A 12,152-nucleotide genomic window follows, 5' to 3' on the forward strand; every position below is an offset into this window, starting at 1 on the left:
AAGTCTGTTGAATATGGAATGCCTCCAAAACACATTTCTTCTGACTTAAACACATATAATACTGATCTTAACATTCACTTTCTCTTCAAACTCTTGCTGATCTCCATTTAGTTTTCTATGGGGATCTTTGTTTTTATGTATCTGAACGGAGGCTTATGCCAACTAAAAGAAATATGGAAATAAATCTTCTTTACTGCATGAGTTGTCTAACTGAAGTGAACGACCCTGGGAGTATTTCAGGAAGGCAACTCTAGCAGTGCGTTTACCTGGTTACTCCTCCCTGCGGGCGGTTCAGTCTAATCAACTCACCTGTTCAGCCTCCTACTTAAGTCAAGGTACGGTCCAATCCTCTTCTTCCATATCTGCGAGCTCTTTGTTCGTCACCCCACCCTCCTCCCCAGCTTCCACCTGTGAGCTCCGTTAGGGGTAGTTTAATACCCAAATTTTTTTATGGAGATCTTTGTTTTATGTATCTGAACGGAGCCTTGTGCCAAACTAAAAGAAATATGGAATAAAACTTCTGCCAAACTAAAATAAATATGGAATAAATCTTCGTTACTGCATGAGTCGTCTGACTGAAATGTCATAAGAACATGTTAAAAACACCAAAAACACCATTTCCATCTGAGTGGGGGTTTAGGACAAGAAGAAGGGAACTAAGGAGGTCTAGAAGGTAAGCAGACAGGTTGCTCATTAACATGATAATCTTGGGTTTCCAAAAGCCAAAGTTTTGCTCTGCAAACACCTTTCCATTTTGAATTCAGTTTCCTTGCAACGGTCTAATAGAGCAAAGTTAACGTGAACTGAGCTTCATCCCCCTCTCCAGGGTTTCAAGGACGAGGTTTATCGCCGGCGCAGGAAGTACTTTGTGGAGGTGGCCATGAATTATAAGTTGTAAGTATCTTCCTTTCGCCCTCCACTGGTCTTCCTGTTGGACAGAGCGGTTCTGACCCATACTCCCCACAGTGGGCAGCCCATCCCTCGTATTGAGTATACCCCAGAGGAGGTGAGAACCTGGGGTGTGGTGTTCAGAGAGCTGACCAAGCTGTACCCCACTCACGCCTGCAAGGAGCACTTAAAGAACCTGCCGCTTCTCACCAAACACTGTGGCTACCGAGAGGACAACATCCCCCAGCTGGAGGATGTGTCCATGTTTCTCAAAGGTACCACCTTTTTTTTCTGGCCTGTGCCTCCTTACTCCTAAAGATGGTGGAGAAAATAGAAACAGACACAGCTTAAGATAGCTAACCTCCACAATGTGACCTCACTTCAGAGCGTTCGGGCTTCACGGTGCGGCCCGTCGCAGGCTACCTGTCTCCTCGAGACTTCCTGGCGGGTTTGGCGTTTAGAGTATTCAACTGCACCCAATACATTCGTCATGGCACTGACCCGCTCTACACCCCAGAACCGTAAGTCCCTCTGCCTTTGATCCACTTTACAATGCTCCAGGACCTGCTGAAACCAGGGGGGAGGCATGAAATTCCTAGCGCATGCTGAGGTGGTTTTTGTGTTATGTTTTGTTCTCAGGGATACGTGTCATGAGCTACTGGGTCATGTTCCTCTGCTGGCTGATCCAAAGTTTGCTCAGTTCTCCCAGGAAATCGGTTTGGCTTCCTTAGGAGCCTCTGATGAGGACGTTCAGAAACTGGCAACGGTGAGTAAACACTTCACAGCAGAATGTCTGTTCCACTGCAGGTGATCCACACTTTAGCATGAAGATCATGCACTCAGCCAGAATGCTTCAGGACGATGGACTGCCACAAAATGCTGCCTGAAGGTGGCCCTGTTGAGCCACCAGAACCTCCAAGAAGGATATTTCCTGCTTGGTTGAGGAGATCTAATCTCTAATCCCACACACCATCATACACCTTTAAATGTAAACTCCACTCCACAGGCAGGTTTGAATGATGTGCTGCACTCAGCGGTGTTGGATGTTTTCTGACACGACCACAACTGAACTTCTTGTTCTGTGTGCACAGATGCATGGTTGGTTGGGGTGGGGGATTTTCACAAAGAGGAACATGGAGGGGAACACAAGAACTGAATCTGTGTTCATATACAAGGGTGTGCGTGCCTGTGTGTTCGTCTTTCCTTCAAAGAAACACTTCATCTTGACAAATCAAAAGTGATGTTTTTCATTTTAGGGAGCACATCCAATAAAGCTCACAGGTACTGCTGCTGCACTAACACCCCCCCCCACCCCCCCCCCCGTGGCTGACTTGTGTTTGGGAAATAAAGGTTTAGCAACATCCTCCGGAAATAAACTAATGACTGTTATTTTGGGTGGGCTGTTATGAAGTCATGTAGAAAATGCAGTGAACTTGGATGACCTTTCAGCGGCGTTTCAGGTGTTTCACACTCTTTCCAGAATTATGAACTTTTAGATCAAAGGAACTAAACCGTGTCCATCAACAGAGCTGAACAGTCATGACGTGATGGTTGCTCATCTGCACAAATAATAATGTTGTTGTCTCCTCGTACTTTTCAGTGTTACTTTTTCACAATCGAATTTGGACTCTGCAAACAAGACGGTCATCTGAGGGCCTACGGAGCCGGACTGCTCTCCTCTATCGGGGAACTCAGGGTGAAACAAACACACAAATTAAAAGACACACACACAAGAAAATAGCACATGCATGACAACACACATAGACACACACACCCAAAGAAAACACACACACACACAAAAAATACAATACACAAAGATAACACTCAAATAAAGATAACACACACACACACACACAAAAAAGACCGGTATAAAGTCAGAAGACGTGGCGGATAATTAAAATAAAATTAATTCATAGGATATTATATTTTCTAAATATAATAATCGAATTGAATCCACTGTGTTTTAGCAGCGTCTGTGGAGCGTTACAGAGCCAGTGTTCCACCAAAAACTGTGACCTAATCCTTCCCCCATGAGAGCTGCAGCTTTGATGTTGATGATATATAATAACTATAATTGAAAACATTAAACTGTTTTCAGGCTGTTTTTTGTTATGATTTAATATAAAATGTAATCACCTGGAAACAGATCTAGGATTCTATTTTAAAGCTGTTCTTGTTTTCTCTGCATTTCTCGGTTTAAATACCATTCCATGACATTTCTAAAATTTATAAATTACTATTATACTATTAAGTTTATTTTCTCTAAAAAAATTCAGAAGGTGGACTGTATTTCTGAGTGAAATAGTGACATAATTTGGCAGATAAAAATGTGTTTGGCTGGTACATTTTTGGCCAGTTAAAGTTTGACCCGTGTGTGGACTTTTTACAGTTATTTAAAATACAGAAGAAGAAAAAAACAGCGTAACATGAACTGCAAATTATCCAGAAGGCATGTTCCTTCTAAAACAGGAAATACCACCAAGCTTTTTTCTCACCTGAAGCAGAGCCACGGAGCATGTTCAGTCTCAGACTGAAACAAACGACGACTCTCCAGCAAAAATAACAAAGGTCAGACCTGCACAGCAGCAACAGTCCAAACCACCAGAAGAAATTCTGAAATGTTGGATGTTGTCACAGGATGTTGACTAAAATCAATGTCAATTTTAGGTTTGTTCTGTAAAACTTGCAAACATGTGAATGTTTTCTTCATTCAGTCATCTTCTAAACCCGTTTTATCCCCCAGCCGGGACTTGAACCAGGGGCCTCTTTGCTGTGAGGCAAGAGCGCTAACCACTGCCAAATATTAGAATTTCTTTGTAGAATTATTTTTTTGTTTTTAAAGGGGGTTGATTAAGCAATTTGTTGGTCTGTTTTGTCTATTTTTTTCTTTTCTTGTCTTCAAGGTGGTGTGTGCTCGTAATGAACTCAATCTCTTGACATTTTGGATTACACACCTTGGATTTGATCTCGGGGTTTTCCTGCATAAGACGCACCTGTCTCCGTTAATAGTTACACATTGATTAGGATGAGTATGGAGGTGACATTTTTAGATGACCTTAAACAGTTGGAACTGGATCCAAGTTAAACATTAACAGGAAGATGTTATTGATGCTACTTCAGAGAACTCTAAAGGACACAGTGACTTATCTAAGTTCTGGTTCACCAAAAGTTGAAGCTGGGGTTACTGAAAAACCATCTTCTACAGCATTTGCAAACATTTGTCCTGATTTTTCTCTCTGATGGAGCATATTTTATTATGTAAAAAAGCAAAACAACTCATGTATCCTTCAGTTCTGAGTTCTAGAGAAACAAGTGGGTCAACAGAACTGAGAGTCAGTCTGGTTACAGAACTAAAAGGAAACCTGGGCTTGTTCTAGTTTGCATCAATTTATGACAAATAGTTTGACGTTCTAGCATCCTCTTTATCCATATTATCAAAAAATGCACTTGATTGTTCACTAAATGATGCAGCCGATGTTTTTCCCCAGCATGCTCTGTCTGACAAAGCCTGTGTGAGGATGTTTGATCCGAAGACAACGTGCAACCAAGAGTGTCTCATCACCACCTTCCAGGAGGTTTACTTTGTCTCTGAGAGTTTTGAGGAGGCCAAAGAGAAAATGAGGTGAACAGCTCACACATCTCAGCTTCAAGAAAAAAGCACCACAAACCTCAGACTCACCATAGATGGACCAACAGAACTAAAACTAAATAGCACAAACCTGCATAAACACAGGAGATGAAGATGAGATTAATAATCCATATTTTCAGCAAACATCTCACTTTAGTTCAATCTTTATTTAAGAGGATGCCTATAGTGTTTGTTTATTAAATTGTACTTTAAAAACTAGAGTATGTCTTTGGGTTAAATTCTTTAATCTGCGTTATATTTCTTTGAAAGATTCCAGATTGTTCATGTAAATTATAAATCTTCCTTCACTCAGCAGTCAGCCTTGCTGTTCCACAAGGCTCTGTGTTTGCTTCAGTCCTGTTTGGTTCAAACTTGCTTTCAGTCAGCAACAGTAAGGGGCAGCACAGCATTTCCGTTGTCATGCTGATGCCACATCAAATAAACCAGAAGATTATTGTTTTATAGATTGAAAGACTTAAACAACTTTTCATTTTCTTTTCCTAAACTTAGTTAAATCAGATTATTGTTGTTCAATCTGTGTTTTAGGCATTCCTGCCTTACAAAATCATTAATCATTACCATTGTGTTACTGCAATTCAGTACACTAGTCAGTAGGATGAACAACATATTACAGGGATGGATTTTCAATGTTATCCTTTTTCTGAGACAGCAAAAGGTGACGATAGAGAGGAAAACCGTTACAGTTCAAAAGTGATGCCAGTATCTGCATCAATGGAACAAAATGAAAACACAAAAAATGATCACAACTGACAAATCTGTCACTACAAAAAGAGTTTCAATGATACAACTTCAACATTAACAGCTTAACACACACACACACACAAAGTCTTTGACACTTTTGAAGTTTTGTCTTGGTGTCTGCCTCTTGAACTGAAAGAGGAAGTCTGTTTCACAAAAGAGATTAGACTCTTGTAATTTTTTCTTTCTTCTTTAAAAAGTCCAAAATGTTGCAGCCCTAGTTTCCCAATTTGTTTTTTGTTTCTGTTTGTCCAACCATCCATTTTTGGGTCGTCAAAGCAGCAGTCTAAGCAAAGATCCCCAAACTTTCCTCTCCGCCTCCTCCAGCTCCTAACTAAGTGATTCCCAGGCCAGTCTTTCCAGCGTGGCCTGGGTCATCCCCAGGGTCTCCACCTTGTGGGACATGCCCGTAGTACCTCCCCAAAGAGGAAACCAGACCAAATGCCTGTGATCCTTGGAGCTAAGCTGTCTGAGGCTGACGCTTTAGGCAGGACGTCCCGTGGCAGACTGGTTCTAAGTCATGGGCCGGACAAGGAATGATTCAGATCCCCTTTATGAGTAGACAAAATCAAGATCAGATTCTGTCACTGCAATGGCGTCAATGGGGACTCATTGTGTAGCCAGGCTTGGTGTTGGTTCTCCAAGGTGAGTGCATGGTAGCTGAGGTTCTTCCCAGGGGCCTCAGACACCATGCACTAAAGTGATGATATGGGATCACTCTCCCATTGGCCCACTACCTACAGGAGATCTCAAAAGGGGCTAGACCAACGTGGTTCTGGTGGCAGTCAAAGGCAGGTTTTTTTTCTCTCTTCTGCATTATTTTTAGTCCTTCCAAGCCCCCTTAAAATGAATCCTTCATTAGCTTCACTCACTGATGACTTGCCGTAACGGTTACGTGGGATGCGGCTTGGCTTTAATGCAAAAAAGCTGAATTATCTAAAAAGTAGATCTAGTTTTATTCAGGGTGACGCACTTATCTAACTCTCCAGATCATCTGCTCCTCTACACAGTTACTCTTCACACACTCAAGCAGTTATGATTAAAACATAGAGGAGTTAATGCTGATATTAATGAAATATTATATTATATGAGGAAGAGGGTAAATGGGGGACAACTGGTAGGCTGTCCCTGGGTGATGAGACCACCGTCCCCCATTGGGCCCAGGTCTCCTCAGCCCAGGGGCCGCATCCCCCGAAGCGCCAGGCCCCACATCCCTCACCCCACACAAGGAGAGGGGAGCCAAGAAAGCGCCGCCCCCACGGAGCAAGCAGCAGCTTACCTTATGATAAGCTACTCCTATAAGGATCCATCCTTCTTTGGTCTTGAGTTTTTCTGCTTGAGTAACTTCCACATTGGTGACACCAGACCATTGTGTTCTCTGGAAGCTCAATGTTGTCTTCCTCTTCCTAAAACATTTGATCCATTTTGCTTTTTTGCTGTGTACTTTCTTCCTCATTTTATCTAAAAATAGTATCCAGAACTTTGCTCACTGAAAGTCTTTTCCTCATTTTGCATGTTCCTAATTGTGAGATTTACAGACTGCAAGTCACCAATTACACACTAAAGTCACAGGTCTCGACTTGCCGAAATGATTATTATTTTTTTAACTTTTTTTCTTTTAATTTATAATCCTATTTTAAGAAATGGGTCGAAACCAACCCTAATAAAACAAACGCTACAATTTCAGTAGGAGTTAAAATTTAGTAAAAGATTTTTTTACATTCTGCTGCGATAAAGGCTGCCGACACAGTCAAAAAGCCTTGAAGCAACACGCACATGTTGGGAGGTACTTTTATGGTTCTAAAGCTGAAAATGATTTTTTGCTGACCATTGCCGATCTTTATGCAGATAATGTTTTACGTTTCTTTTAGGACTGACAGTCTTCTGTCAATGACAACTGTGGACAAATCCTCATCCATTTCAGAATCTCCATCAACTGGAACAAGTTAGTTTTTTTTCAACTGTAAAATTCAGCAAACATTCCCAATACTAGTTTAACCAGGCAATGTTAAATATTTCAGGCAATCTTAGTGACTTTGAGCTGACTGATCTATCACAACTATTGACAATATATTATAGTATGTCTTTTAAAGGTTTAAGAAAATAATCCAGAAACTCCTTAATGGACAGAGTTTAAAACACCTGTTATGTGAACTGTTCAGTATGTCAGATCTACTTTTTTTAAGCAACAAAATCTAACAATACCCCTTGTACTATCTTAGATGACCCCACCCTTACATTGACGTGTTCTCCCTGCCATGACAAAGGTGGATAAAGGTGGAAAGATTTCATGTAATCCATGGACACCAGTGAAGATCACAAATCATTGAAGAAAAAAGATTCAGCGCACTGTCGAGTGGGTCTAGATGACCCAACTCCCAATGTTAAAGTGCCTAGGATAGCACAAGGGTTACAAGAATCAAAGATGAGCTCCACATCAACTGCATGGGAAAGAAATTCCCAAACTGTCAAAAACGTTGCTGATTCGAAGCAGACTGACACCCATCTGGAACAATTCTGACATAAAGAATAAAAAGCTAAACTTCTGAGTTTGACACGCTGAGGACACAACACACCTGGAGCACTGAGTTATCACTAAACCTTTATGGCATTTCAGGAATTAAATGAGAAGCATAAATAAAATATAAAATTCTATTCACTTTTAGGAATACCAGCGAGTCTGTCATTAGAAAAAAGCTTATGAAGTCAAGTGTATCAAAAGCTTTAGTCCCTACTGCCCTTATGAGTGGATACAGGCTGTCTGCGGAGGCAAATGGGTAAACATGTACCTGCACACGGGTGGGCCACGCTAAAAAAAGGTTATAGAGCAATCCTTTTCTTGAAATTTTTTCAACGGGCATGCTGCAAGCGACAGGTTTTTGTAAACACTTATACAACACGTAAGGTTAGGTAAAGGTTAAGTAGGTGAGACACAGATATTACATCTTTTAAATCCCCCTAAATCTTACGTGCTGCTCAAAGGAGCTAGTACGTACTGTTCACGTGAAAGGTGCACACTCTTCGCAGGCAGCCAAATTGTTAGAAATGAGAAAATTAGATGATTAGATTGTAGTTTGTCCACACAAACATCCTATAGGCCTTCTACAGGCACTGACATATCACCTGCACACCCTATGTGTGTACATTCGTGCATCGTCAGTAAGCAGCCAGTACTTACATTCTATTACTGACTAGTGTGGCGTGAGGGCATCGTGTAACAGCATCCCTCGTACTTCATAGATGCATGCAACTTACATTATCCTTGCAGATATTTCATGATACACTTACCACACCCATGACAATGGTACATTCCATTTTCTTGATGTGCCTTGAGGTGTCCCTATCACTTTATGGCACTCCCTTTAGAATACAACTGCTCCTGTCTATCACCCTCCATGGGCTTGGACATCCCAAAAACCGGAAGCACCCTTACTGTACCGTTCCCTTAATTAGAAAACGACTTCATTCTTTTACAATATAAAGTGAGCCAAAGAAGGATTTAGCCAGATAAGAAAGGCCTGTAATTTTAATCATAAGTATACCTCAACAATGAGAGACAAAATGAGAGAAAAAATCCAGAAAATAACATTGATTTTTAAATAATTTTTTGTAAATTATGGTGGAAAATAGGTATTTGGTCATCTACAAACAAGCAACTGTCTCTCACAGACCTGTAACTTCTTCTACAAGAGGATCCTCTGTCCTCCACTGGTTACCTGTAATGGCTCCTGTTTGAACTGGTTATCTATAGAAAGACACCTGTCCACAACCTCACACCAGTCACACTCCGAACTCCACTATGGAGACCAAAGAGCTGTCTAAGGACACCAGAAACCAAATTGTTGACCTGCACCAAGCTGGAAGACTGAATCTGCAACAGGTAAGCAGCTTGGTGTGAAGAAATCACCTGTGGGAGCAACTATTAGGAAATGGAAGACATATAAGACCACTGAGAATCTCCCTCCATCTGGGGCTCCCCCCAAGATCTCACCCCGTGGGGTCAAAATTATCACAAGAACAGTGAACAAAAACCCCAGAACCACATGGAGGACCTAGTGAATGACCTGCAGAGAGCTGGGACCAAAGTAACAAAGACTACCGTCAGTAACACACTACACCACCAGGGACTCAAACCCTGCATGGCCAGACGTGTCCCCCTGCTAAAGGCCCGTCTACAGTCTGCTAGAGAGGATTTAGATGATCCAAAAGGGGATTGGGAGAATGTCCTATGGTCAGATGAAACCAGAATAGAACTTTTTGGTTAGAACTCTACTTGTTGTGTTTGGAGATGACAGAATGCTGAGCTGCATCCAAAGAACACCATAGCTACTGTAAAGCATGGGGGTGGAAGCATCATGATTTGGGGCTATTTTTCATGTATCGTCAGATTTTGAGGGGAAACCTCCTTCCATCAGTAAGTGCATTGAAGATGAAACCTGGCTGGGTCTTTCAGCATGACAACGATCCCAAACACACTGTTGCCCGGGTAACGAAGTGAGTGGCTTCATAAGAACCATTTCAAGGACCTGGAGTGGCCTAGCCAGTCTCTCCAGATCTCAACCCCATAGAAAAATGGTTTATACAAACATATGGGCGGCAGTTTAGCTTGGGCGGTAGAGCAGGTCGTCCAACAACCAAAAGGTTGGTGGATCAATCCCCGCTCTCCCCAGCCAGCTGTCGCCCCCCAAGCGGCTAGTCTGCAGCTCACTGCTCCCCCCAGAGGGATGGGTCGAATTGCAGAGAAATAAATAAAGTACAACTAACCTGGTTTGCCCATTGACTACTTTAGCATCTCTTCATTGCTGCCAGTTAAAAGCAGAACAGATGTTCAATTACATTCCTAATCTTTAAACGGAAAGCTCCATCTTCTCATCATCTTCTATCCCTCATTGTTTCTGAACAGAACTATTTTAATCTTCTGTGGACTCAAATCCATTTCAGTTCAGGGAGCAGACACAAGTTCTTTCTTTGAGAGTTCATTTTGTTTTGTCTGATAAAGTGTGGAGTTAAAGTTAACCTTGAAGTCCCTCTACAGACTGCTCTGGAGGCAGGATCTCCAGACCCGACCTCCTTCCTCTTGCATTTGAACTGATTTTGTTTTTCCAACAGGGAGTTTGCAAAGACAATTAAGCGTCCATTCTCTGTGTACTACAACCCGTACACTCAGAGCGTGGACCTGCTCAAAGACACGCGGAGCATCGAAAACGTGGTGCAGGACCTGCGCAGCGACCTCACCACTGTCTGCGACGCTCTGGGGAAGATGAACACCTACCTGGGCATCTGAAGCCCCACCCCCTCACTCTTCAGGCTTCCTTCATGTCTGTGTCGCTTCTGCTAAGCATTTCTCTTCATCATTTATTCATGTGTAACCTGATGTTCTGTGAGTCGAAAACAGAACCAAAAGGTCCAGTCAAAACCACCCCCTGCATACTCTTAGAACCGGACTTGGTGTGGATGAAGTCCTCGGTTAAGAGTTCCAAAGTATGCAGGTGGATCCTGAACCTGGTTCCACCTGTGGTTCAGGACCATAGACTTTTAAAACAATGGAACAATGGAATCGAGGTGTGACGTCACCCATAGAGAATGCCTTACCCCAGCTCTCGCGAAATCAGGCAAAATCCTTCACCATTGTTTCCTGATATGGGCACCGCCATGTTGAAAACAGTCAACAGTGATTGGTCGGAGTCGCTCTGAGTCATCATATTAATGGCAATGCCGACAGTAGTTGCCATAGATACATTGACTTAGATCGACTGGTTTCAACATGGCGGAGCCAGTATCAGGAAGCAATGGTACTTCCTATTTGGAAACATGAGAAGGGAAGGGTTGAGCTGTCCATTGTTTTCACAGTCAATGATCACGACACATAGTGGTTTCATCTTATGTGTTTTATTTAGTTCTGAGTGTGTGCTGGGTCGCCTTGCTCTGTTGTGTCACGTTGTGTTCCTGTGACGTGACCCATGAATACTTTCTGCTGTCAATCAGACCTGAGATGTACCAATAAAATGATTCTCTGGAGCTGCTGTCTTTGTTTCTGTCTCTGAAACTTCATAGATTAACCCTTGTGCTATCCTATGACCCCACCCTTACATTGACGTGTTCTCCCTACCATGACAAAGTTGGATAAAGGTGGAAAGATTTCATGTAATCCATGGACACTAGTGAAGATCACAAATCATTGAAGAAAAAAGGTTGAGCGCACTGTCTAGTGGGTCTAGATGACCCAACTCCCAACGTCAAAGTGTCTAGGATAGCACAAGGGTTAACCTGTTTCTGTAATAGTGGCCTATAGAACATCAGGCTGTTGTAGGTTCTGCTCCCTTTGAACTTGAACCTTCTCTGTTGGTCCATCTAGCATCCAGAGCAGGTTGAATTCTTGTCTGACTGAGAAGCATGAACTCACAGGAAAACAGGGTTGTATCAGGAAGGGCATCTGGCCTAAAAAATCTGTTGCTGATTCGCTGTAGTGAGCCCTTAAGGAAATGCCCAAAGTAAACAACTTGATCAGTTTGACTTCAAGAAAGAAGGAAGACTTAAAGTCCAGATGACAAGGCTCATCTTCAAGACACACTTTTTAATGTTCTCAGTGTTCTTTGAAAACTGAAAAAAAGGGACACTAACCCCAGAATCAGGAGTAGTTCAGCACCTTGTCTGAAACAACCAAACCAACATTAGCTAACTCTGTCTTATATAAATACCAAGACCAGGCAGAGCTGGACACAGACAGTCTGAAATCACAGAGGACCTCCCAACCTCTAATCTGAGGCCAGCACATGAAGAACAGAAACTTAAAAAGGTGAAGGGGGGTCAGAGAAGAATCAGCAGTTCAGTTCTGCCTTGAGGTGTCCGATCCTGCCCACAAACACACTTCCAGGGT

At 42.4% G+C, this 12,152-nt stretch overlaps 1 protein-coding gene across 2 annotated transcripts in view; it reads left to right on the forward strand.

The window, feature by feature from the left end:
* Window positions 1-11,293, forward strand: part of tph2 (tryptophan hydroxylase 2) — a 28,707-nt gene extending 17,414 nt beyond the window's left edge. Inside the window, exons 5-11 of one of the 2 annotated variants that reach the window (XM_020703662.2) lie at window positions 827-894; window positions 967-1,163; window positions 1,274-1,409; window positions 1,528-1,654; window positions 2,489-2,584; window positions 4,377-4,510; window positions 10,385-11,293. In XM_020703662.2, the coding sequence (XP_020559321.1) occupies window positions 827-894; window positions 967-1,163; window positions 1,274-1,409; window positions 1,528-1,654; window positions 2,489-2,584; window positions 4,377-4,510; window positions 10,385-10,559 (933 nt within the window). In that variant the 3' untranslated portion in view covers window positions 10,560-11,293. 2 annotated transcript variants of the gene reach the window in all.
* Window positions 11,294-12,152: the final 859 nt, after the last annotated feature.

The sequence above is a fragment of the Oryzias latipes genome, chromosome 6, assembly GCF_002234675.1.
Source record: "Oryzias latipes chromosome 6, ASM223467v1".
Taxonomy (NCBI): domain Eukaryota; kingdom Metazoa; phylum Chordata; class Actinopteri; order Beloniformes; family Adrianichthyidae; genus Oryzias; species Oryzias latipes.